Genomic DNA, 25,922 nt, shown 5'->3' with positions numbered 1-25,922 from the left:
GACTTTAGATAACAAGATCCTTTAAAGGGTTAGTGCGCTGTGAGGATAACAACCAAAGAAAGGTGCACAGTGCTCCCCCTTTGTAACACTGTAGTCGGGAGTAATAGTCACTAAGAGATCTTATAACAAGAATACAAGTGGAATGGGACACACAACTACACCACCATGTAACCAGTGCCACTGTATAAAGAGTTGACTTATAACCTGTGCCACTCTAGAGAACTGTCTTACTGTATTAGAAGGGAGCACTGTATTAATAGGGTTACCAGTGAAAAGCACGGATGTTGCTTTTTTCTCAATTCACTGAGGCTGTATATAACAGCATATAATAACACAATCATAATTTCAAAATTAAACATATTTATTGCAGATCACAACAACTCTTTTTCTTTCCATTGTCATCTAATCAAAATATGTTAAATGTACAAAAAGCCAGATTACAAAAAAATAGATCAGCTATTACCATTGCAACATGTGATGAACACATAGTCAGAATTATGAAAGAACTAATGCGCAAGATTGTTTATTTGCTTTTTGAATGGCGCTAACACACAACCTAATAACTCACTCTGCTGTTAACTTGCTGAGCAGGGTGATACAGTTTTGTACTTTTTAAAAATAATGTGAATACAATAAAAAAAAAAAAACCAGGATGGTTTAACGTTGTTACTGTTTCCGATCGGCACGGCCCCAGTTCTCTGATAACCCTATGTATGAATACGTATTTGAGGAGCACTTAGCATCACAAAACACTGAGCTGAGGGTGCAGTAGATCCATTTCTTTGGGATATTAATTTAAAAACATTAACTGCACCAATTTGCTATGAAAGCATTCTCTTTTTATAGCTATAAAAATGTCTGATTAATAACGAGAGGCTGTATGTCCCGGTTAGGCTTGGGGTCAGGACAGTTGTGTAGCACAGTATATTACAAAGAAATTAATATAATAATGAATGGTGGTATTATAAATTGAATGAGCTGCTCAATAAAATTAATATAATAAGGAATGGTGGTATTATAAATTCAATGAACTGCAAAATAAAATTCCACAACTTCATGTATGATTAATGTTTCCATTTTGCCAAATTATTATTTTGTTTCGAAAAAACAAAAAAAAAACCAAAACAAAACATTCTGTTGTTGAACACAAATGATTGACCTTTTCCTCTTTTTTCTTCTTTCTGTTTCTTTTCAAAACATTTACAGTTTATTATTATTTTTTGTTTCCGTAACCCAAGCTTCTCTGCTTCTTCAGCAAAAGGACAATGCTATTCAGACAAACAGCAAAAGTAAGAAAAAAAAAAGTTGAATAATTTTCCAATTCCATTTATAAAAAGGTGATCACCCTTGTTATTGTTGCACTGAAACATTGTTCAAGAGGAGTGCTGGTAACAGCTGTCGCACACACACACACACACACACACGCGCGCGCAGTGTCTCAGAGAGCATCTCCTCATCACCCCCACGGCTCTTTCTCTCTCCACTGACTGCTTTGAGAAGCCTGTTTGGTGCCACACAGGCCCCTCTGCCGCGTTTAGATTTCTCGGTTTGTTTGTCTGTTTTCAGAGGCAGACGCTGGAGCTAATCTGGCAGGTTGAGCCGGTCCCAGAGGGGGATAAGAAGAGCCGTCCGTTTGGACACACGCACACTTCGAAAACTTTCTGCTTGGCTCCGGCTGCAGAGTAGGTCCCCTTGGGAAGCCGAGGTAGCTTGATGTTGTTAGCATCCAAAGAGATCTGCAGGAAAAGACATGGGAGCAGAAAACTCTCCATTATTATCAATTCATTTGGTATGATGTCCCATCCCCTAAAAAGAGCTGGACCGGTACAGTGAGTTAGAACTGCACACTCAATAGAGAGTGATTAGGGTTGATTAGGAAGCAGGACCCACAGAGACTTCCCATCTATAGCCTTGCCTTATGAAAATATCTGCATATTCCAAAGTGTAAAAGCAAAGTATAATGGGACCAATGTGAATACTGCTAGTGCTAATATGAGGTCAGCCCTGCTTTAATCAACTACAGCTGCCTTCTAAAAGTGTCCCGTAGTAAAAGCACAGCAAAGTGCAATAAAGCACAGTGAAAGCATGGTGAAGCAGAGGCAAGCATTGTCAAGAGGAATGGTAAAGCATATTAAAAAACATGGCAAAACCAGTGTTAGCTATGGTAAAGGCATAGAATAACCATGGGGAAAAGCATGGCAGTGCAAAAACACCATGCAAATATAGCATGGTAAATTTTTATAAGTGATATCAAGAAATGATAACTAGTGTTCATTGAGCACACCCCATCCCACCCCCTCCCATACCCCCCTACCCCTACCCCTACCCCTAACCCCAACCCCAAACCCTAACCCTAACACCAAACCCTAACCCTACCTCTAACCCTACCCCTAACCCTACACCTACCCCAAACCCTACCCCTACCCCTACCCCTATCCCTCCTCCAGTAGCATGTCCTACCTCTCCATCTTTAGACTCCAGCTTCATCTCACTTCTGCACGTTGCCTGAAGGTTCCCTGCTTCTGCATTGATTTCAACCCCCTTTGGAGCCTCCATAAACAAAGAACGAGTTGGGGACTCCAGCCTAGAGTATGAACAAAACAATGAATTCCGGCATGAGACAAAGCAGCCCAATGCACAAAAAAAGCAGAAATCTGTAACAAATTGTAACAAAATGACCACCAATCTCTGATGTAAAACATGTTGTAACCCACAAATCATTGATCGTGAATCTGTGTGTGCCTAACATTGCGAAACTTTGAAACTTTGATAACAGTGAAGCAATTCTGTTCTGTAACTTGTCAGAAGTACAGAAAGCTCCAAAAAGCACTGTAAAGTGCAGAGCACATCTGCATATTCATGATGCCAGTGCATTGTGCAGGACGGGTACATGTTCAATAGTGCATTTAACAAACAGCGGCTTCTGAAACATGTGTTGGAGCAGCATTTCATTTCATCTGGAGCTCTGCAGGGACGTGGTGGATTCATTCACTGGCATTTCAATTGTTATTTTTAACTCAATTGGACATGGGCTTGTACATCAGTCAGTTGTTATGCCTCATTATTGATCAGTTACTTTGGCTCAGTAGGGGAGGAATAGACATTATCCACTTGGAGCTACAGCACCTGTCAATAAACAAAGTGCTTGATCTGTATACTTTCATGTTTTTATCTGCTCTTTCTTCATTTCAGCATTGCGCTTTCAAAATGATTTCCGGATGTCAGATTTAGGGTTTCATATTTTGTATTCCCTTCTACCTACAAGGATATTGTACAGTAAATACTATTTCCAGGTTCGTTTCTACGAGGTCATCACAGATATTAGTATTGAACACATGATCTGGAAAAAAGAAATTGGGTGGAGCGGCGCTCGTGGTTAATTCATGGTTCGCTCACACTGACAGTAAATTGTTGTTCTTCACTGTGTAAGGAGGCTTCACTGCTCCAATGCCTTCATAATGCGTTTCATAGAATGGAGCAATTCTTAGCCAGAAAAGAAAGCATCAGCTATTTTACAGTATCTGGCACAAATAACAAAATTAAAACACAGTTTGAGCAATAAAGATTCTTTATTATTGAATCCTATCTATTCAAGCTATAGTATATAATGAGTAACTGACACCCACCCTGCGTGGTGAGTGTAGGTGAGTGTAAAGCCTCTGGATATATGCAGCTATGCATATACAGATAAGGAGTGATGGAGCCTGTGTGCGCTTCAGCTGCATTGTAAACATGATCTATGTAGCTGTGCAATGTATAAAAAAGATATTTTACACTCAGGACCAAAAGAACAACAACAAAGCCTTCACAAGATTCCATTGTTCATCTCAAATAAAAGAAATTGGCGTCTACTTCACTTTGACCAAGATAGGAGAAAAGAAGCATTACTCCAAGCAGATGTTTTTTTCCTCCCTGGAGAGGGGGTATGAGGTTTCTCCCTGGTGAAGGGATATGAGGTTTCTCCCTGGTGAGGGGGTATGAGATTTCTTCCTGAGGGGATATGAGATTTCTCCCTGGTGCGAGGATATGAGGTTTGAGTGCAGGCAAATGTTTAAGGTCAAGGAAAGCGGCTGACGTGTCCTTGACATCTTTCAACGTGTGACCAGCAAACAGCAGCTTCATCTCCAGCAATAACCCAACTGATAAGAGAACTGGAGAGAGTTATGGTTTTACAAATGAGAGATGACTGGGTCGAAAACCAACGTTAGCTTGACCCTTTCAGAGAGAATGTGCTTGTACTGGGAGGGATGGGGGATTCTCACACTTCAAGGTGAACTCCACCCAGACATGCTGCCAAACATAATGGCATACTATACCTCAGCAAGACACTAATTAAATAACATTGAACTGTCACACACGCACAAGAGGAAGACATGTGACTGTGTGAGTATGTGCGCTGAAGTACGATTTCGGATTGACACACATGGTAGCACTTTACATTCAGAGTCTCTGATTACTGTTTATTTACATTGTAGTTACTTAATAAATACCTGTGCACTTACACACAATTACAATGTTAGCATGCATAGTTACAATCAACTTGATGTGTAAATCTTTTTGCATGATATATGTACACAATTGTATCAGAAAAGGATTAGGGTTGTAGCTTGCAAAAAGATTTCCACATTAAGTGCATTGTAAATGTGCATAATAGCATTGTAATTCTGTGTAAGTACACTCATTAGCACACACATTTCTGTTTTTAGAACAGAAGATGGATTCAGTGTTGAGACAGTGCTGGCCATGTAGGCAACTATCTAATGTTCCTTAGTTATACTTGTGCCACACAAGTACAAAGTTGCAGAAAAGGACTGCATGGGAAGGTGACTTGTCAGGTAATTTCAAACAAGCTTCATACTGATCAGTTCTGATCTCTATATGGGTGTGTGTGGACTATTGTGATGAACTGGCACATGATCTGCATCTGTTAAAGCGGAGGGGCAGTTCAGCCTTCCATCGCTCCTGTCATCCCTGGAAGCAGGGAGAGTGCTGGGTAGAGTCAGGAAGGCAGGCAGGTCCTCTGTTGAAAGCAGGCAATCCTGTTTCATCTCGTAGCTGGAGGCAGAATTTGCACAGCGAATTAACAACACAAGCAAATAATTAGGTGGCAGTCTTTAATGTGGAGGACGAAATGCCCAGGCATTGCAATGCAGGGGAGTGCTTGCCTTCTGCCGTCCCTTACGAGCTGATCGGGAATGATTCATGAAAGAGTTTTCATGAAAGACTCAAGACTAATAAGAGCATCTCTATGGATTCAGTAGCAGTTCAATCATGCCCTTCCAATAATGTTGCTATAGATGATAACGCTGCTGCTATACTTAGTATAACATCCCTGGTATAACAACCTTGCCAGCAGGTTCTGTATTTAAAACCCTGATGCTGGGAGAGCATTGCTTTTAATTGCAGACTTGATTAATTCAGAGCTGAAGAATGGGTTTCAGTTTCACTGTACACAGGCCAAAAACCAATGTACAGTAAATAGATAAATAAATAAAAGCTAAACAAAATGTTTCCCTTTGCGCTGTCCTAACAGCAATGCTCTAAGCAAAGCTAATTGTACTGTGCTATTATCCGCTGCTCACTCCTGTCATTAAGGATCAGAAGGGACATTTGAAATAGACCACTTTGTTACGCTTTGAGTAACATGACTGCTTTAAACACACAGAAATGCTCCTGAGAATTTGTATTCATCCTGGTTTATTAAGTGATCTATGAAAATGTAGGCATGTAATATTCCATCACATACAGCAAAGCTCTAATCTTTCACAGCAATTCAATGCACAGTGGAAGGAGGACGGTCTCTCAGTAATAGGTTCACACAACCCTCTAGAGGGCAGCATTATTCTTTCTCTCTCTCTCTCTCTCTCTCTCTCTCTCTCTCTCTCTCTCTCTCTCTCTCTCTCTCTCTCTCTCTCTCTCCCCTACAAAAAGCAATTCCTTCATTTATATTACCATCACCAGACAAAACCCCGATATTAACGTACTTCATGTATTTCTGGACAGTAGACCCTGCTGTTGTTGAAATGTTTCCAATGCTTTGTCATTGACACTCTCAGTGAAATTAGAAGTGTAGCTGATAGACTCCAGTGGGGCTTGGCTTACTGTATAATATTTCTTTATATTCTTCTTCTGTTGTTGCTGGTCACCATCAACATTGCAGATGCTGTAGGTAGCATACGATTTCACACAATGTTAAGTAACATCTGGATCTTGATTGGTTGTATCAAGTTCAAATGGCTCCAATCTGTCAGGTCTAGTAGCATCATATAGGACTTTCATATTTTTTTGAAATTATGTTTTCGTTGTGTGACTACTCTGCTCCCTTATAAAAGTTTGCCCCTGTATTTACGACAGTATGTTTGCAGTTTTCCCATGTTTTTCCCACTACTAAGTTTTACCACACCTCTGTGCTTTACAATGCTTCCCTATGCTTTACCACACATCTCTGTGCTTTACAATGCTTCCCTATGCTTTACCACACATCTCTGTGCTTTACAATGCTTCCCTATGCTTTACCACACCTCTCTGTGCTTTACAATGCTTCCCTATGCTTTACCATACCTACAATGCTCCATATGCTTTACAGCACCTATTGTGCTTTTAAAAACCCCAGTGCTTCCCTATGCTTTTACCCACACCTTAGTGCCTTGACTTTGCTTTTACCAACCCATCTGTGCTTTACAATGCTTCCCTATGCTTTACCACACCTATGTGCTTTACAATGCTTCCCTATGCTTTACCACACCTATGTGCCTTACTATGCTTTACCACACATCTCTGTGCTTTACAATGCTTCCCTATGCTTCATCATGCATTCACTATGCTTTACAATGCTTCCCTGTGCTTCATCATGCATTCACTGTGCTTTACAATGCTTTCCCGTGCTTCATCATGCAGTCACTGTGCTTTACAATGCTTTCCTGTGCTTCATCATGCATTCACTGTCCTTTACAATGCTTCCCTATGCTTCATCATGCATGCTCTGTGCTTTATTATACTTTACTGTGCTATTACTATGGGGCTGGTACTTCACTGCTCTATTAAAAAGGTAAAATCAGAAATGATTAGAGTTATCTACATGAGTAAAGTCTCACTGCTGTAGTCTTAATAAAATCCTCAGAAATGTGTGAACAATGAACCCCATTAACAATAATGAGACTTCTGGACAGTGTACAGTTCAGTTTCTAAAATAATCCACTTGAGCCCTCTGTATGCCTTTCTGTTTCTGACATATTGTAGAATCCCACATCCAGTGTCTGTGCATCTCCCTGGTTCTCAGGGTACTGTGACACTCCAGCTCCCCCTCCTCCTGTTTCAGTGCTGAGAGGCTTGTCTCAGACAGTTCAGTCCATCTGTTTTCATTTCCGTGACATGCCTTCCAAGAGGAACTTCACAGAAGAGATGAGAAACTACTTCAGTTATGATGACCCAGCACTTAACCAAAAAAATAAACAAAAAAAACAACCCGGAGATAATATTTCAAATACAGCTTTTTGTTCTTGTTTGAAGAGCATGCCTGGGTTTATTTTCCAGCCTGAGAAATGAGACTCCCGGCTGATACAGACAGTCTAAAATGCAGGCGAAGGGAGAGCAGATCCCACGAGTGGGTAATGCAGCACTAAGCCGTTTGCCTTCACTGAGGCATCAACCGAAACTTCATTTACTCAAAGTATTAGGCTCAGCTATCTCATCTGGGAGTGGTACCAAGAGATGCATGAATTCACTGATAGCAATAATCAATAATCAATATTTCTGTAATCAGCGGTATTGAACAAGTCAGCACGCTGAAACGACCAAACTAAATGCAAGGTTATGACTTCTAACAAGCTAACTTAAATGGACTTGCGTCTTCCCAAAACCAACGTGTTTGAATGCACCTGGCTTCATGTCACTAAAATAAATCCCAGATAAGATTTCTGCCGGCCTCTCTTCTGCCCTCTCAGCTGTGTCTAGCCTTGATATAATGGTAGGCTTCCTCATGAAGTATTAATGCATCACACCAGCAGTGTCTTGTAAATTAGATCAAATACAATTACAGTAAGACTACTGGGACATATTTCCAAAACACTGGCTTAGAAAGTGAATTTGAAGCTTTTGCTGAGTAACAAGAAAAATATAGTGTTCATCCTGACAATGGAATATCAACTTTCTTACAAAGCGATTTCTTACAGGGCTCTAGTGACATCCATACACCAATCAGGTGTCACACATTATCATTATTATCAGTAGTATTAGTCCAAAGGATACAGTTGGAAATGAAGTGGAGACAGACCTAGGACAGAGGGTAGGAGACACTTCTCCTCACAGAGAGCAGTGAGATCAATCATCTTATTTTCTGCATACTACACACCGAGATGACACAGGTATTCCTAGCACAAAGCTATGCGGTATGAATGAACACATTCCAGTCAGGACAGCAGTAACCACAGTTACAGCATCACCATGCTGCACAGGATAAGTTCAGAATGATGCATAGCAAGCATCCATTTTTATGGGCTGACTTCTTTAACACTTTGACCTCTGTTGCCAGACAGACCAAAAGGTGGTCGTTTCTAAAATAAATCTGCATTGAGGACTCTTTTCACAAGACATGGCTAATGACGAATAAAGGATATATCTAGTTAGCCTGGTAAATAAACATCTACAGGGTGAAACAGGATTCATTTAAAACACGTATAAAAGTGAAGAAATGTAGATGTGTAAAGTATGCCCTAAACTTCACTTAGGAGACTGACACAGGGTTCATTCAAACCTGAAAGCTATAAGGTGGCTATAAATACAAGTATGTCATTTCCTCAGACTGCACGCCTATAATTAACACAATCATGAAGCAGTTCTATAGAATTTATCTTTCCATTGATGTCCTCCATTCAATAATCCCAGCCTGCTTCATCTGTCCGTATAACTCAACACATCGCTTATCTGCCTTTATGGCATTTTGTCAAAAAAGCATGGAAAAACGTTGTTCTTAGATCCTTGGCCTTTTGATAAATGCCCAAAAGCACTATAACTGGACAATCCCTGTAGGAGATGTCGTTATCTGTGTCCTTGATTTGCATTGCAGTGTCTTGTATAATGGGCTTGCCAGCACATCTTTCTGTCTAGTATTGGCACTGTGCTGCACATGCTTGTTTTAGTTGATGCGAATCCATTTTAATTTGTTTCTGATGAGCGTCCGGGCATTGATCAGGGAGAGGGCTGCCTCTACAGTATTGATCTGATTGCTCTTCCACTACAGCGAGAAAGTCTCCGGTTTTAACAGTCAGCAATCATGACGCCTGCCACGAGAGCACAGCATGCGTTTTATTAATCTGCTTTTTTTCTGAATTTTGTATTATGACTGATAACTACCAAGAAGTGCCTTGCTTAAGACATCTCCAATGAGATCAATCATAGAGCAGCACCAAGCTTGAGACCACCAGGAATGGTGTGTTCTTATCTTATGAGACACTGGCATGAAGGGGTCCATTTGAATGATCTTTAAAGGTGTATAACTTATGGATAAAAAGGGTCTTAAAGTGAAAAAAAAAAATTGCAGATAATAATAATTGAATTGTATACATTGAATATTATAAAAGGAATTTTAGCACAGAGCCAGGATTGTTCATTATATAGAACAGAAAGTACAACCCTACAAAGACAAAGGCACTAACACATGACTGAGCTGTTCCTGGGAGTCGGGCTCACTTCATTATTTTCTGTGCTTCTGTACAATATGCACTGACATGGCTATTCCTAGCAGACAGTTTGGGATGAATGGTGCAGTTAGTTCTGCTTTTCCCTCTTCTGCCTCAAAGCTATTCTACCTGCTGGAGCGCGCATCCCAAAACACGTGCAACAAAATTGAATCGCAAACTTGCTACAGGGGAAAAATCTGTGCATAAACAAAGTCTTTCAATAGCTAATGAATTGCTTTTCAGCAATTACCTGTGCTGCTCACAAATGTAAAGGCACACAATATATACGTCTCCACTGCATTTCCCGAGCTTTAAAAGGTCCATCCAGTCACCGGTTTGGCGGCATGGGATCGTTTCTGGGCCAGCTTCTGTTCTTAGAGGCCAGTTTCACTCTGAGTTTAATAGATTCAGACTGCCACTGTGTTTCAGGTTTAATAAGTTTAATTAAATGATTAGGTGTTTTAAGATCTGCTCCGGGGTTTAATCGACTCAGTTTAATAACGGAGGACGCGGATGGAACAAAGATCTGGGCTAGAAGTAAAAAAGTTGCCTACAGTGCCTTAGGGCTTGGACAGATGTTTAACCAGCTCAATTGAACAATTTATAAGAGCTGCAATGGAAGGGTCCTGCTCTCTTTATAAGAGCTGCAATGGAAGGGTCCTGCTCTATTTATAAGAGCCGCAATGGAAGGGTCTTGCTCTATTTATAAGAACTGCAATGGAAGGGTCCTGCTCTATAGGTAGTTATTCCACTAAAACACAACCTTTTAGTAGTTCAGGTAGGCTACCTTGTCTCGGTTCCATGTCTTTAATTACTAAATTGGACCATTTAAACCCCTGCCCTGGACCTGAGGCTGTTAACCATGTCATTCTACTTCTTAAGCCTGAATCGTGTCAGCACTCCAGGACTGGAGCTGCCTACCCCTGCAATAGTTTGTGAAAAGCAACTAATCTAATGTGATGTTGGACTGCAGTTGACATATTAACATGCTTATCCATCGAGATGCAGCATTTCAAAGAATTTGTATTAACAAAAACAAAACCCACACTTACACAGGCCCAAGGCCTGGAGCAGGAAAGAGAGGCAATGCAACTCAACCATGTCCTTACAGCATTAAAGATACACGAAGGACAGGGTCTATCTATCCACTACACTGGAGAGGTAAGTACTCAGTGGTGGGCAGATTCACTACACCATTATGCTCATTTAGGAATTGGTATTCCTACATATTACTGTTAAAAATGTTTAGCAGTACTACAAGAAGCCTAATAAAATCCAATGACAAACGTTTCCACTAGAAGTCTTTTTCATTGTCTTCAGTGACTTCACAGTTTGTCATTGAATTGCAGTACCGTAGTTTCTTTTAGTATTTTTACATTTAGCACTATTGAGAGTTTCATAATTCCGGAGTACAATAAGTCAACATTAAATAGTGTGAATAAAAAAGAAATCCAAAAGCTTTAGTCTTGAAGCAGACCAACCAAATTGTTCCAGGTATGCTATTGCATCCTGACACTGATCACTGGCTGGCAGCTATCTTTGCAAGAGCCCGACCTTTTCTTCAAGCTCAGGAAGGCTCACCTGAGTTCTTTAAAAGGATCCGCTCTGATATGAGGCGTTTCTATCGAGTTGCTGAACACAGCTCCCTCAGCACCTGAAACCACAAGCACAATGTAAGTATAGCAAACTGTAACATGATTGAAGGCTGAATAAAAGAGAGATTATGAGGCTTGTGTCTTGGTTTGCTACTGTATTTACTCAAGTCTTTGCATGAAGTCCAGTATCTCTTATGAAAGTGCAGCGCATTATATTGGCACAGAACTTTGCAGTTAACCATGCTCTCCTACCAGTGTGATTGTTGGTCATGCTTTCAGTAAGCATTCTGCTACACTTTGCTTTTCTCTTAACCTGTTTTTAACACACTGCGCTCCCATTGGGGATGACATGTAGAGTTCAGTTCAGTCAATGAACCCCTGATGGGTCAGGAGCTGGTCTGAAGAACCAACCCCCCGTAATTGAGTTCATAAGGGAAAACGAACCCCAGCAAATCTGTTTAACGTTTGAAAATATGAAAGATGTTCCTCAGGAAACCTCCCAATGTCTAATTAATTTTATTTACGCAGCAGCGTGGGTAACATGGCATGTAACATGGCACAGCACTTCCTGCTGAAAGCTGTGTGTCAAATTGTGCACTTTTATTTTATTTAAAAAAAAAAGAAAACTTGATAAGTATTACACTGCAAACACCCACCCAGATAGCTGATAAATTGTATTTTTGGATGAAGAAAGATGGTATAGGATAAGGAGATGGGCTATGCTGGTTTAAACTCACAAAAAAAACCCAGAAAGAACTGATACAGTCTTCAACAGGCAAGTCATCCGCTCTCCTGTCAGATTCAGGGGCAGAGTTTAATGATCTGAAACGTGACAAATTTTATCATTTGAAATCCTCTTCATTAATGTAAGAAGAATAGAGCACTCACTGGCCTGCCCACTTTGAAAAGATTCAAATGCACTGTTAGAGATGTTGGCTTTCTTAACCCCTGTACTTAAAGAGTATAATTTAGTTAATAAAACACACTGCAGAATTTAGGGTTATCTAAAAATAGCTTTAGATCTTTAATTTATCAGTTGAACATTTAATATTACTGGTATATGAATAATGCAATCCCTTAAGATGAATTTTTGTAATTCTCAATTTATAAATTATATATACGTATTTTATTTGGTTCAACTTTTAGTAATTATTTGTATCAGGATTAGCTATATGTATAAAAAGGTGTACATAAACACAAAGAACATTTTTAAATCATATCCAGTCTGTGTCTTCTTGATACCACACATAATGAACATGGTTTTCATCTGGCTGGTTTTACTTGATCATACTTATGTGACCTCCACGGATATAGTTTCATAAATCTATTGATCTACATGTCGTGTATCCCGATACTCAGTTTCACCAGGATCAGCTCCGTACATTTATTTACTCACATGGGCCATGCTGTGTAAATAACTTGTATTTGTATTCTGCTGTGCAGTCTATTCAAACAGCCTCGCCTGATGCTCTCTTTGACATTCTGTAATGCACCAGCAGTAAATGCTCATAAACAGATTGAGTGCAAAATCCATAAAGCCATTTTAGTTTTATTTTAAGTTCCACTTAATGTCCCACAGAAAGGATTTCATCGATGTGTTTCCATTATGTGGTCTTCTGCCCAATGCCCTAATTCCTGACGATCAATCAGAAAGTTATGAAGCATGAGACAGGGTACATCAGCGATGTTGTGAAGCATTGTAAAGATTCAGTTAATAGCTTTCTTCCCGACCAGATAGGGGGAAGCTGCTGCACTACAATATGACGTGGTTTATCTGTGCACTGCATTTATTAATACAGCATGTGACTCCACATAGACTCAGCTCAATGAGTTACACTGCAGACTGCAGACCAGCGCACAAGCTAGGCTAGGTCTTGTTCTGGTATAACGATCACCAGGGGCTTGCTTTCAGCTAAATGTCAAAACAAAACTCTGGTTCTAAACTGCCAAAGAAGACACTGTATCTGTCAAAATGTGTCTCTGCCTGAACTGATATTATCATTGAGTGGTTTGGATATGGATGAATTATACTGACTGGCATCAACCGATCCATTCGAGAAAGAAAAAGAAGAATTTCCAAAACATTTCACACACGCACACACACACACACACACACACACACACACACACACACACACACACACACACACACACACACACACACACACACACACACACACACACACACACACACACACACACACACACACACACACACACACACACACACACACACACACACACACACACACACACACACACACACACACACACACACACACACACACACACACACACACACACACACACACACACACACACACACACACACACACACACACACACACACACACACACACACACACACACACACACACACACACACACACACACACACACACACTCACACACACACACACACACACACACACACACACACACACACACACACACACACACACACACACACACACACACACACACACACACACACACACACACACACACACACACACACACACACACACACACACACACACACACACACACACACACACACACACACACACACACACACACACACACACACACACACACACACACACACACACACACACACACACACACACACACACACACACACACACACACACACACACACACACACACACACACACACACACACACACACACACACACACACACACACACACACACACACACACACACACACACACACACACACACACACACACACACACACACACACACACACACACACACACACACACACACACACACACACACACACACACACACACACACACACACACACACACACACACACACACACACACACACACACACACACTCACACACACACACACACACACACACACACACACACACACACACACACACACACACACACACACACAGATAATAACAACGCAATTCATGAAAAATAACCACTTGTGAATTGTATTCCATTCCAGATTGCAACTACAGAAGCTTCATACAGTGGTCTGGTAAACAAACATCTCGTTTTGATGCATAAATAATGAGAAAAACAACAGGGACCTTTTACATCATGCAATCCCTTTGGATTCACATTACAACCTGTGCAAGTAGATTTGATTGCTGTGTGTGTGTGTGTGTGTGTGTGGCGGGCTGGTACCAATCTGTAGGCAAAAGACAGCTAAATATCTTGTGTCAGTTGTTTAGGGTGGAAATAGTACCTATTTTAGTATTTTGATGGTTTGTGTCACACCTTTTAGATTTTCCTTCTGTTCTACGAAATTGCCACTGCCAAGATGTTCCCATGCATGTTCTGTAGAGGTTCATGTGTGCAGTCTGTGGAGGACAGACAGCCTGATCTCTAGGGTTAGGGTTAGGGTTAGGATGACCCCATGAATGTTCTGTAGAGGTTCATGTCTGTGGAGGACAGACAGTCTGATCTCTAGGGTTAGGGTTAGGATGACCCCATGAATGTTCTGTAGAGGTTCATGTCTGTGGAGGACAGACAGTCTGATCTCTAGGGTTAGGGTTAGGATTAGGGTTAGGATGATCCCATGCATCTTCTGTAGAGGTTCATGTCTGTGGAGGACAGACAGTATGATCTCTAGCTAGCTAGTACTGGATGCACTCTTAAACTTCATAGTAGTGGTTTCTACCACGCACCTTGTTACTACAGTACCAGCTGAATTTATTACTGACGTGCCAGTAAACATATGCTTATTTAAGCTGTTCTTTTTCTTTGAGGATAAAAAGCCTGTAAACAGATAATAAAAGACCTTTCATGGAAAAACGGTGCTCGCAATTGATAGCGAAAATTAATCATATATTTATTCCTTCTCTTTTCAAGTGTCTCCTCCAGGCTTCTCATGATTTAAATGCAAATGTGATGGGAATTAGGGAAAGTGGCGTGATAAATATATATATATACACACACACACATACACACACACACACACACACACACAAGAAGCACCTTGTTGATAAGAAGCTAAATGAAAAACATACAAGATAATAAGCAAATACAGCCTTCTGTTTCACAAGCCGCTTGTGCTGCTGTAGTACAAATCGAATAGAAGCAGAAAACATGTGTTAGGATATATGGAATACAAGAGTACATGTTTTAGGATATATGGAATACAAGAGTACATGTTTTAGGATATATGGAATACAAGAGTACATGTTTTAGGATATATGGAATACAAGAGTACATGTGTTAGGATATATGGAATACAAGAGTACATGTGTTAGGATATATGGAATACAAGAGTACATGTGTTAGGATATATGGAATACAAGAGTACATGTTTTAGGATATACAGAATAGATGAAAGTGCATGTGTTCTGTGGCAGTGGCAGTAAGCTAAGGGAGATGGGGGGTAGATAATATATCCCTTCGGTCGTGATTTTTTATTAAATGTTTCAACATTTTAAAACAGTTTGTGTGAACTCTATGGTGTTTGTGAAGTTGCGGTGCTAAAACTTCGAAAAAACAAAACAAAAACAAAACATCATGCATTATAAATATAGATCGGAACGTTAACTTGGTCCAGTTCTCCACACAGTGACTGAAGGGGTTCTGAGTGCAAACACAGACCCCTGTACCCATCAGAACTTTGACACATTGAAGATTACAATCAGCAGCTCGCAGACGTGAGCGGGACCCAATTAAAACTCAGCAAGCATCACAAAGCAGCAGCGATGAGAATTAATGGAAAGAATATTGTAGCATTGTAGAGTTTCTAGAAATAGCACTTTGATAAGACTCTTCCACTCCAGTGAACGAAACCTCAAGCTAACGAAACTCTACAGCATTACACCAGTCAGCTCGAATGTTTAAAAACTCCTGTGGGTCCTGCAATGGAGCCAGTAGCGCTTCCCAGATAAGATAAGTACTAGATGTCCTGTGAAAGCACAGAGCGCTGATGTATGGGCTGACATTGGGAGGCTTTTGGGTGGGTGCCACGATAAACAAAAAGTGCACTGTTACCTTGTTAATTGAAATTCACAAGCTAATGCTGCCAAAGGAACTCAGATTTCAATTTGCCGTGCTTGAAAACAGGTGGATACAGAAAGACAAATACAGTCTTTGGGTGAGGAAACTACATCTAAGCTGCATGTGTCCACAGTAAGGACTCACCTTGTCTTTACAGTACAACAGACCACCATTCCTTTCCTTTCCTTTCTGTAGCCCCAGCACAGCGATCACCGTGTGTCACTAACTGTGCTGTCACCTTGAAAGGAGGCATTTCCTTGCTTTGTTTTTTATTCAAGGACAGTAGTTCTGTGTGTTCTTGTACGTTCTTTTTCTGTTTTTCGTCACGAATCAGAGATTGTGATCAAGTTGCGGTTAGTTATGTTTTTGTAATTGCAGACTTTATTGCATTTTCCAGACTAAAGCTGTACTTTCAAACCGTGTCCAGATCAATATTCGAAGAGTAATGTTGTCAGACTTGCAGACAGTCAGCTGCTGTTCCTTGATTGTATTTAGTGACACATGGCTGAAGTACAGGTTCATATGCTTTAGCTTTTCACACAGAATTCTGGAATATCGTAAGCTATACCATTGTCTCTGTATTAGATGTCACTGCAAGTGGTTCAGACCACGCTTATTGAGCGAAGCATCTTAATTAAAACTTTTATCTCAGACAATCCTGCAGTGGTAGCATTTCTTTATAAATTGCATTGCTGCTGGGTTGAGAATCCTAAATCTTTTAATAGATGCATTGTCCTTCAAGCTGAAATAGCACCTGCCGGAACTGCATTTAGAGGCATCCTGTTACTAACAGTATATTGTACAATACATCTGTTATGTGCCTTTAAATACCCTAAGAATCACTACAAAGCATTCTGAAAAAAAACAAAAAAACATGCATGTTAACAAAAGAAAATTGAATCATTAAAAATGTCACAGTGAAAGTCATTTGGCTATGTGATTTTTTTTTTCTTTTTCTTTACAGGTTTTGAAGTTAACTAAGCAGCTGCCTGCAGCTTGCATCCAGTGGAACCGCAGCCTCTCATCAGTCAGTATCACACAGCGATCAGTGGAGAGAATCCAGCCCTGGAGGGCAGGCAGTGACCTTTCACTGAAGCTGCTGGTTCTTAAAAACAGAAACCTCATTAACTTTCTCAATCAGTTGGTCTGTTCTTTTTATTTTTAAATATAGATCCCATTCGTGCTTCCATACATTTCCTCTTGAGCGTGCTTTAAAACCCGGCTTGGAAGGATCTTCCTCTCAGGGGATGAGAGAACAGTCTCCATGCCTGAGTGCATAATCAAGGTTTGCTGCTAAGTGTGGGAGCTATGTTTCCATCTGACGCTGGGACTGACTTGAAAGAAATTTCAAAACAGAGTTGTTCGTTTCTACCAGCAGCAGATCGACATCAACACTATTTCAATAGGACTGCCAGTCACAGTCATGACCGTGAGCTGGCAGAACTCAGTCTCTGGTGGTGGAAGTTACCTGATAAGCGTTCTAATGCAAAGGACATGAGAGTTTTAAATGTCTGGCTGCAGTCACATTTCAATACTGGAATAAGATGAGGTTGAGTTTTAAAGACTGGTTTCATGGTACAGATGGAAATGGGGCTTAAGACTGTTTACAAAGGGGACCGGTGTCAACTGAAAATTGTTTTGGATGTGATCAGGATCAGTGTCCACTGAAGACGTGCCACCTTCTAGCCATCAAGAATATCAAATGCATTTTCTAACGTGTTGATTTACATTATTTACAGATATGAAGTGGATACTTTATATCATACACATTTACGTAATAGCTCACATTAGCTGGTAAACCTGGTAAATAGTGCTATAAGCAGATTTAGCATTAGATAATAATAATAAAAAAGTCACAGATTACAGGATATTAAAAAGGTAAGAAATAAACTGTATACAGTATAATTCATTAAAAACTCAGTTTGCCCATCCTTAATCCTGAGCTTTTGCACTAATAATAAATAAAACCTTGGCTGAAAAAGCCATACGAAAGCGTTAGCAGTAACGCTTTCTTTACTTCCCATCAATGTGTTTTCCTTTGTTGTAAAGCACAATGAAGCACGGATTTCTTTCTGAGATAGGCATTTGTTGCTGCCTCTTCTTAATGGGGTTTTAAAGGCCCCTGCGAATTCAATTGATTCATTATTTCTTTTCAGCGCTTGTGCCAGCCGAGCTTGTGGAAGACGGGCTTGAGATCGAAGATAGACAGAGTCTATGATGAAAATACGATACCAAAATTGAGTTTGAGAAATGCTAAAAATGAGTCCAGCTGTGACATTTTCAACTTGATATGAGCAGTCTCTGGAATCTAACATTTTTATTAGAACAAACTATTGTAACTTTCAGAGAAATCCATTATATTCAAGAAGTACAGTAAAGGGTATACCACCTATACACAACCATATACAGTGAAGTGTATACCACCTATACACAACCATGTTTCATTTTAGTTTTACCATTGCCAGTACTGGAGACATGTACTTAGTACATATATAAATAGGATTGTAATTATGGCATGTGGGGCAGTGGTCTGCACTTTAACACATTTCTGCAGTATCCCTAACTCCATCATTTTGCTCACAATAGTAAGGTGCTCTCCTAAAAGTTTCCCACAGTAAAAACACAGCAAAGTGGAATAAAGCACAGTGACAGCATGGGAAAGCACATCAAAGTGTAATAAAGCACAGTGACAGCATGGGAAAGCACAGCACAGTGTAATAAAGCACGTCAAAGTGTAATAAAGCACAGCACAGTGTAATAAAGCACATCAAAGTGTAATAAAGCACAGCACAGTGTAATAAAGCACAGCAAAGTGTAATAAAGCACAGTGACAGCATGGGAAAGCACAGCACAGTGTAATAAAGCACAGTGGCAGCATGGGAAAGCACAGCACAGTGTAATAAAGCACGTCAAAGTGTAATAAAGCACAGCACAGTGTAATAAAGCACATCAAAGTGTAATAAAGCTCAGCACAGTGTAATAAAGCACAGCAAAGTGTAATAAAGCACAGCAAAGTGTAATAAAGCACAGTGACAATGTGGGAAAGCACAGCACAGTGTAATAAAGCACAGTGACAGCATGGGAAAGCACAGCACAGTGTAATAAAGCACGTCAAAGTGTAATAAAGCACAGCACAGTGTAATAAAGCACATCAACGTGTAATAAAGCACAGCACAGTGTAATAAAGCACAGCAAAGTGTAATAAAGCACGTCAAAGTGTAATAAAGCACAGCAAAGTGTAATAAAGCACAGTGACAATGTGGGAAAGCACAGCACAGTGTAATAAAGCACATCAATGTGTAATAAAGCACAGCACAGTGTAATAAAGCACAGTGGCAGCATGGGAAAGCACAGCACAGTGTAATAAAGCACGTCAAAGTGTAATAAAGCACAGCACAGTGTAATAAAGCACAGCACAGTGTAATAAAGCACATCAATGTGTAATAAAGCACAGCACAGTGTAATAAAGCACAATGAACGCCTGAGCATTTCAGCTGTTTATGGGATGTATTCGAGACGTGGATATTTGTGTGTAAACTAAAGCAAAAAAAAGTAGTTCATTGAAATGTACGTAGCGAAAGAAATTTTGCATTTTGCCCATCTTATTTGTGCTGAATAAAATACTGCTTTTTTGAACCACTGCCAGTAAATTGAACCCTGTTGTGATTATTAACTGTGCCATTCAATTTAAATGAACTTCTTAAGTGTGTTAATGGGATATACTTGAGGCTAATTAAGCAGCTTTAATTATGAATATTGCAACAAAAAAGAGGTGCCAGATAATTTTATTACACAGCAGCCATCCACATGTTGGGATTTAATTTAGATTTGAACGTTACAAGAAGCAACAAGCGCACTGCACCCTTTATTCATATATTTGCCAACCATGCCCTCAAAAGTTTAAATTACTGAAGAGCCAGAGGCTAGCAATTTTTAAATGAGTTCCCAACCATTATTGTTTTAATTTTAATTCATGACATTTAGCTTGTGTGTATATATATATACATAGTGTATGCCTCAGTGTTCTCTTAGCTGAATGAGTACCATAGTGCTCTCTTTTTTCTGTCTTTCTTGCCTCGCTAATTTATTCATTGCCTTTTGTTTTTTGCCTAGACCTGTACTCTCTTTTACAATCATCTTGTCTTCATCTAATTAGGTTTCCTGGCTTGTCTGTCAATCCCAGGTATTGGAAGGGCCTGCGAGTGCTGCTGCAGGTCCATTCCCTGCAGCTGTGTCAGCTCATCAAAGAGTTAGGCACTGCTAACACTTTACATGGAGTGTCTCCAATTACTGAGCGTTTACATGGGAGTTACTTAGTGAATACCTGTGTACTTACACACAATTACAATGTTAGTGCGCATAGTCACAATGTACTTTATGTGATTTTTTTTTTTTTTGCACAATATAACCTTAGACATAACCATTTCTGAAACAACTGCGTTCTTGCAAAAAGATGTACACATTAGGTACATTGTAACTGTGCATGCTAACATTGTAATTGTGTGTAAGTGCACAGGTATAAGTAACTACTATGTAACTACTACTCTAATTACTACACAGTAATTAGAGACACTTCATGTAAAATGTTACCGAAGGATTACAAAGGGGAAAGTCAATAGATGCCCTTCATGGTAACACCATCTCGTGTATCGTCAAGACCACTAAAATATATGAGCCGTATTGTATCTTGTTTAATTCTTGTCTGTGCCTGTATAGCTCCCTTTGTGTATACAGCGTGCATTGTGTTCACGTCTTCCCTTTGTATTGGGTGCTATAAATGTGTAAACGTGCTGAACACTGATAAACATCGGCTCCTATCCAAAGCCAGCCTCATTATCCTTGCAGTTGCAATAGGCTAAAGATGATGCTTGTTCAGTCTTAGCATCATACCAGTATGTACATTGTACTCAGAAGTTATGTAAAATGCGTTTCTGGCACTCATTTTATACACTTGAAGTGCACATCATAACTGTTACAGAGACTCGGTTATAGTTGTCAATCGACACATTCTTACTAGCGCCCAACATTATGTATGTCTTTTGTTACCTGTTGAATCATTTTAGAAGTGTGAAGATTGCATTTTTGGACACTGAAAATGCAAGTGAATTATTGTTAGCTTTTTATTGTATTTATTTTCTAAAGAGTGTAACAGGCACAGCTCAACATCAGCAGTTATTTTAGAAGTCCAAAGTGAAGATAAGGAAATGGGTCCTTTCAATATTTCTTTAAGTTATAAAAGCAAAGCAATTGAGTAAGGAATTAGTGAATACTGCAGACTGCTAGTAAAATACACAAGAGAGGGAATAAAACACTTAGCAATCAGGCAAACCAGGAGCAGTTTCAGAGAACTAATCTAACTAAGAGTTTCTTGATCTTAATACAACCAGAATAAAGTAAATCCTAGAGCTGTGGCATGACATTTGGATACAGTGTAAATCTACTTTTTCTCAAGTTGTGAATAATGCATGCCTCTGTTTAATTGTTGGATTGTGTATGTCTGCCAAGGACTGTGCATTTTTAACTAATCTGCAGCTGCTGCTGACACAGGCTCCCTGTTAATGAGATAGGATATCTCAGTGGACCTTACTATAGAAATGTGTTCTTTAATAAATAAAAAAATGCATATTGATGCAGATTTAAAAAAAAGCTCAATGATGGTGTTTAGTCATGCAAGATATAAGCTTTGAGCAAGAAAACGATGCAATAAAAGCTAATAGAAACAATCCAATTGCTCTGCTTGTTATTGAAGAAGCTTGAGCCTGTATGTTGGTGAACCTTTAAAGTGGAACTAAATTGCCCAAGCCAAAGCTACAAAGAAATAAAATAATCTCTCGACGGTATCGACAGACAGTTGTTCCTGCAGGGCATTTTTCCAGCTTGCAGCAAGACTACAAAACAGAAACTTAATTTCTCTGATGTTACACCAAGCTTGTGCAGTTTTGTTTTCTTGAGAGACTGTAAATCTGCTACCAAATAAATATGCTGTGTGCCAGCACTCCTGAAGATGTATCAGTGTGATGCAGGCAGATATTCATTCCTCATAGAGCACCCCCTAGCCCAAGTATAATATTCAAGTTCTGGCTGTGAATTGCTGAATGTTTTTTTTTAATTTTTTCCTGGTTATATTACTGAGACACAGTTGGCACAGCTCTGGCAGAGAAACAGAGCCCTGTGTATAGATATGTGGCTGAGCAGAGCCCTGCTGGTAAATGCGTATTATGATTTAAAAGGAATGGTTTGTGTTTGTTTAAAAACTATGTATTTTTATGATTTAAAAAGGAATGGTTTATTGATCTCCTCCTCACACTCACACCAGAAACACCTCATTCGTTATGAAATACTCCCCTTTCACCCTCTCTGTTCTATCTGTTCTCTGTTCTTTCCGTTCTATCTGTTCTCTGTTCTTTCTGTTCTATCTGCTCTATGTTCTTTCTGTTCTAGCTGTTCTCTGTTCTTTCTGTTCTAGCTGTTCTCTGTTCTTTCTGTTCTAGCTGTTCTCTGTTCTTTCTGTTCTATCTGTTCTCTGTTCTTTCTGTTCTATCTGCTCTATGTTCTTTCTGTTCTAGCTGTTCTCTGTTCTTTCTGTTCTAGCTGTTCTCTGTTCTTTCTGTTCTAGCTGTTCTCTGTTCTTTCTGTTCTAGCTGTTCTCTGTTCTTTCTGTTCTATCTGCTCTATGTTCTTTCTGTTCTAGCTGTTCTCTGTTCTTTCTGTTCTAGCTGCTCTATGTTCTTTCTGCTCTAGCTGTTCTCTGTTCTTTCTGTTCTAGCTGTTCTCTGTTCTTTCTGTTCTAGCTGTTCTCTGTTCTTTCTGTTCTAGCTGTTCTCTGTTCTTTCTGTTCTAGCTGTTCTCTGTTCTTTCTGTTCTAGCTGTTCTCTGTTCTTTCTGTTCTAGCTGCTCTATGTTCTTTCTGTTCTAGCTGTTCTCTCTGTTCGATCTGTTCTCTGTTCTCTGTTCCCTCTGTTCTCTCTGTTCTATATGATCTCTCTGTTAAGGAGAAAGTTACCTGCAGTATTAAATGTACTTACAGGATTTTAATGAATTCATTACAGCCTACTGCCTTTTTGGGGATATATTTACAACTACAACTGAATGAATAATTATCAGAAGTCCTTTTAAGTCAGATAAGCCTCTTTCTGCTGACTTTAATGAGGCTCAATTGATTTAATTAACCAGTGTTTCATGATGCAATGCCACGTACCTGAGACATTAAGCATGGCTGCTAATTAGGCTAAATGTACATCTGGAGAAGAAGAAATTACTCTGTTTACAGAATAAAGCCCTTAGCTTTTCATAAAGTGCACTAAGCTAGTAGAAGTATTATTACAATTATTTTACATTACCACTGTTAAAAACAAGGAGCTTGATAATACTGTACTTACCTGTTAAAACAGGGAGATTGATAATACTGCACTTACCTGTTAAAACAGGGAGATTGATAATACTGCACTTACCTGTTAAAACAGGGAGATTGATAATACTGCACTAACCTGTTAAAACAGGGAGCTTGATAATACTGCACTTACCTGTTAAAACAGGGAGATTGATAATACTGCACTTACCTGTTAAAACAGGGAGCTTGATAATACTGCACTTACCTGTTAAAACAGGGAGATTGATAATACTGCACTTACCTGTTAAAACAGGGAGATTGATAATACTGCACTTACCTGTTAAAACAGGGAGATTGATAATACTGCACTTACCTGTTAAAACAGGGAGCTTGATAATACTGCACTTACCTGTTAAAACAGGGAGATTGATAATACTGCACTTACCTGTTAAAACAGGGAGATTGATAATACTGCACTTGCCTCATGCTGTATTCAATGGGAAGAGTTTTTCTTGCCTCTTTTACATCATTTTGAAGTTGTGTTTAATGTTTGAAGTTCTGGAGAATTTTCTAGAAGAATGCAGGTGTCAGAGCTTCAGCTCCAGGGTTGCTAAACTATGCAATGATCTGCCTAGGTCTGGAAGGGAAGCACGAGCTGCTGAAGCTTTTAAAACCTCACTAAAGACACATTTTATAACTGATCTCATTTATCATAAAAAGACTGTGCTTTTCTTTCTCTTGTTTTTGATTCCTCTATCTTATGTTTTGTCTGCTTTATTGTATTCTCTGCTTTTTATGGTTTATTGTTACTCCTTCTTTACAGCTGTCAATATACTGTTTTGTCCATGTAGGGCACTTTTCAGAAATTTATTGCGAAAGGCGCTGTACTAAACAGAGATTCATTAATCGATTGATTGATTAATTACGCATAATCATCTCTGCTACCTAAAATATCAGAAATCAATAAAAAAAAAACAAGCCCCTGATGAACAACATGCCCTGGCATGTTGCAATTCAATCCAAACCCATATTTACACAGAGAGGACTCTCCTTTAAAGATTGTATTCATACTAAGACATTGACTGTGAGAGAACAGCTGGTTAGCCTGATCTGATTCTCCAGTTGCAATTCGTGGGTGAAACCAGACCTGCAAACTGCGCATGTGAAACGCAATCACGGAGCGTAGATCGACAGACCATCTGCGCATGTGAAACGCAATCACGGAGCGTAGATCGACAGACCATCTGCGCATGTGAAACGCAATCACGGAGCGTAGATCGACAGACCATCTGCGCATGTGAAACGCAATCACGGAGCGTAGATCGACAGACCATCTGCGCATGTGAAACGCAATCACGGAGCGTAGATCGACAGACCATCTGCGCATGTGAAACGCAATCACGGAGCGTAGATCGACAGACCATCTGCGCATGTGAAACGCAATCACGGAGCGTAGATCGGCAGACCATCTGCGCATGTGAAACGCAATCACGGAGCGTAGATCGACAGACCATCTGCGCATGTGAAACGCAATCACGGAGCGTAGATCGGCAGACCATCTGCGCATGTGAAACGCAATCACGGAGCGTAGATCGACAGACCATCTGCGCATGTGAAACGCAATCACGGAGCGTAGATCGACAGACCATCTGCGCATGTGAAACGCAATCACGGAGCGTAGATCGGCAGACCATCTGCGCATGTGAAACGCAATCACGGAGCGTAGATCGGCAGACCATCTGCGCATGTGAAACGCAATCACGGAGCGTAGATCGGCAGACCATCTGCGCATGTGAAACGCAATCACGGAGCGTAGATCGGCAGACCATCTGCGCATGTGAAACGCAATCACGGAGCGTAGATCGACAGACCATCTGCGCATGTGAAACGCAATCACGGAGCGTAGATCGGCAGACCATCTGCGCATGTGAAACGCAATCACGGAGCGTAGATCGACAGACCATCTGCGCATGTGAAACGCAATCACGGAGCGTAGATCGGCAGACCATCTGCGCATGTGAAACGCAATCACGGAGCGTAGATCGACAGACCATCTGCGCATGTGAAACGCAATCACGGAGCGTAGATCGGCAGTCCATCTGCGCATGTGAAACGCAATCACGGAGCGTAGATCGGCAGACCATCTGCGCATGTGAAATGCAATAACGACCTTAACTTAAGCAAATTCACTTCTTCATTCCTGGCCTGCGGCTATTCCTGCTTTTCCTATTGTTTCTCCAAACGGCTCCATGCGGTGCAGAGATACAGCTCAATATGCCTCTGAAATGAAACACTCAGATGCAAATGAG

General features: G+C 40.2%; 1 protein-coding gene across 4 annotated transcripts in view; it reads right to left on the bottom strand.

The window, feature by feature from the left end:
* Positions 1-391: 391 nt before the first annotated feature.
* Positions 392-25,922, bottom strand: part of sgcd (sarcoglycan, delta (dystrophin-associated glycoprotein)) — a 110,244-nt gene continuing 84,713 nt past the window's right edge. For 2 of the 4 annotated variants that reach the window (XM_041223367.1, XM_041223366.1), the window contains exons 6-8: positions 11,259-11,331; positions 2,461-2,584; positions 392-1,736 (exon numbers count right to left, since the gene is read on the bottom strand). In XM_041223367.1, coding sequence (XP_041079301.1) covers positions 1,563-1,736; positions 2,461-2,584; positions 11,259-11,331 — 371 coding nt within the window. In that variant the 3' untranslated portion in view covers positions 392-1,562. Of the gene's footprint in view, positions 1,737-2,460; positions 2,585-4,642; positions 5,056-6,930; positions 7,389-11,258; positions 11,332-25,922 lie in introns of those variants that run through there. The other 2 variants (XM_041223370.1, XM_041223369.1) reach the window with 2 other exon arrangements.

Source organism: Polyodon spathula, chromosome 22 (assembly GCF_017654505.1).
Source record: "Polyodon spathula isolate WHYD16114869_AA chromosome 22, ASM1765450v1, whole genome shotgun sequence".
In the NCBI taxonomy this organism is placed as follows: Eukaryota; Metazoa; Chordata; class Actinopteri; order Acipenseriformes; family Polyodontidae; genus Polyodon; species Polyodon spathula.
Note: the sequence above shows the minus strand (reverse complement) of the source record. Positions and strands in the feature narration are given on the sequence as shown.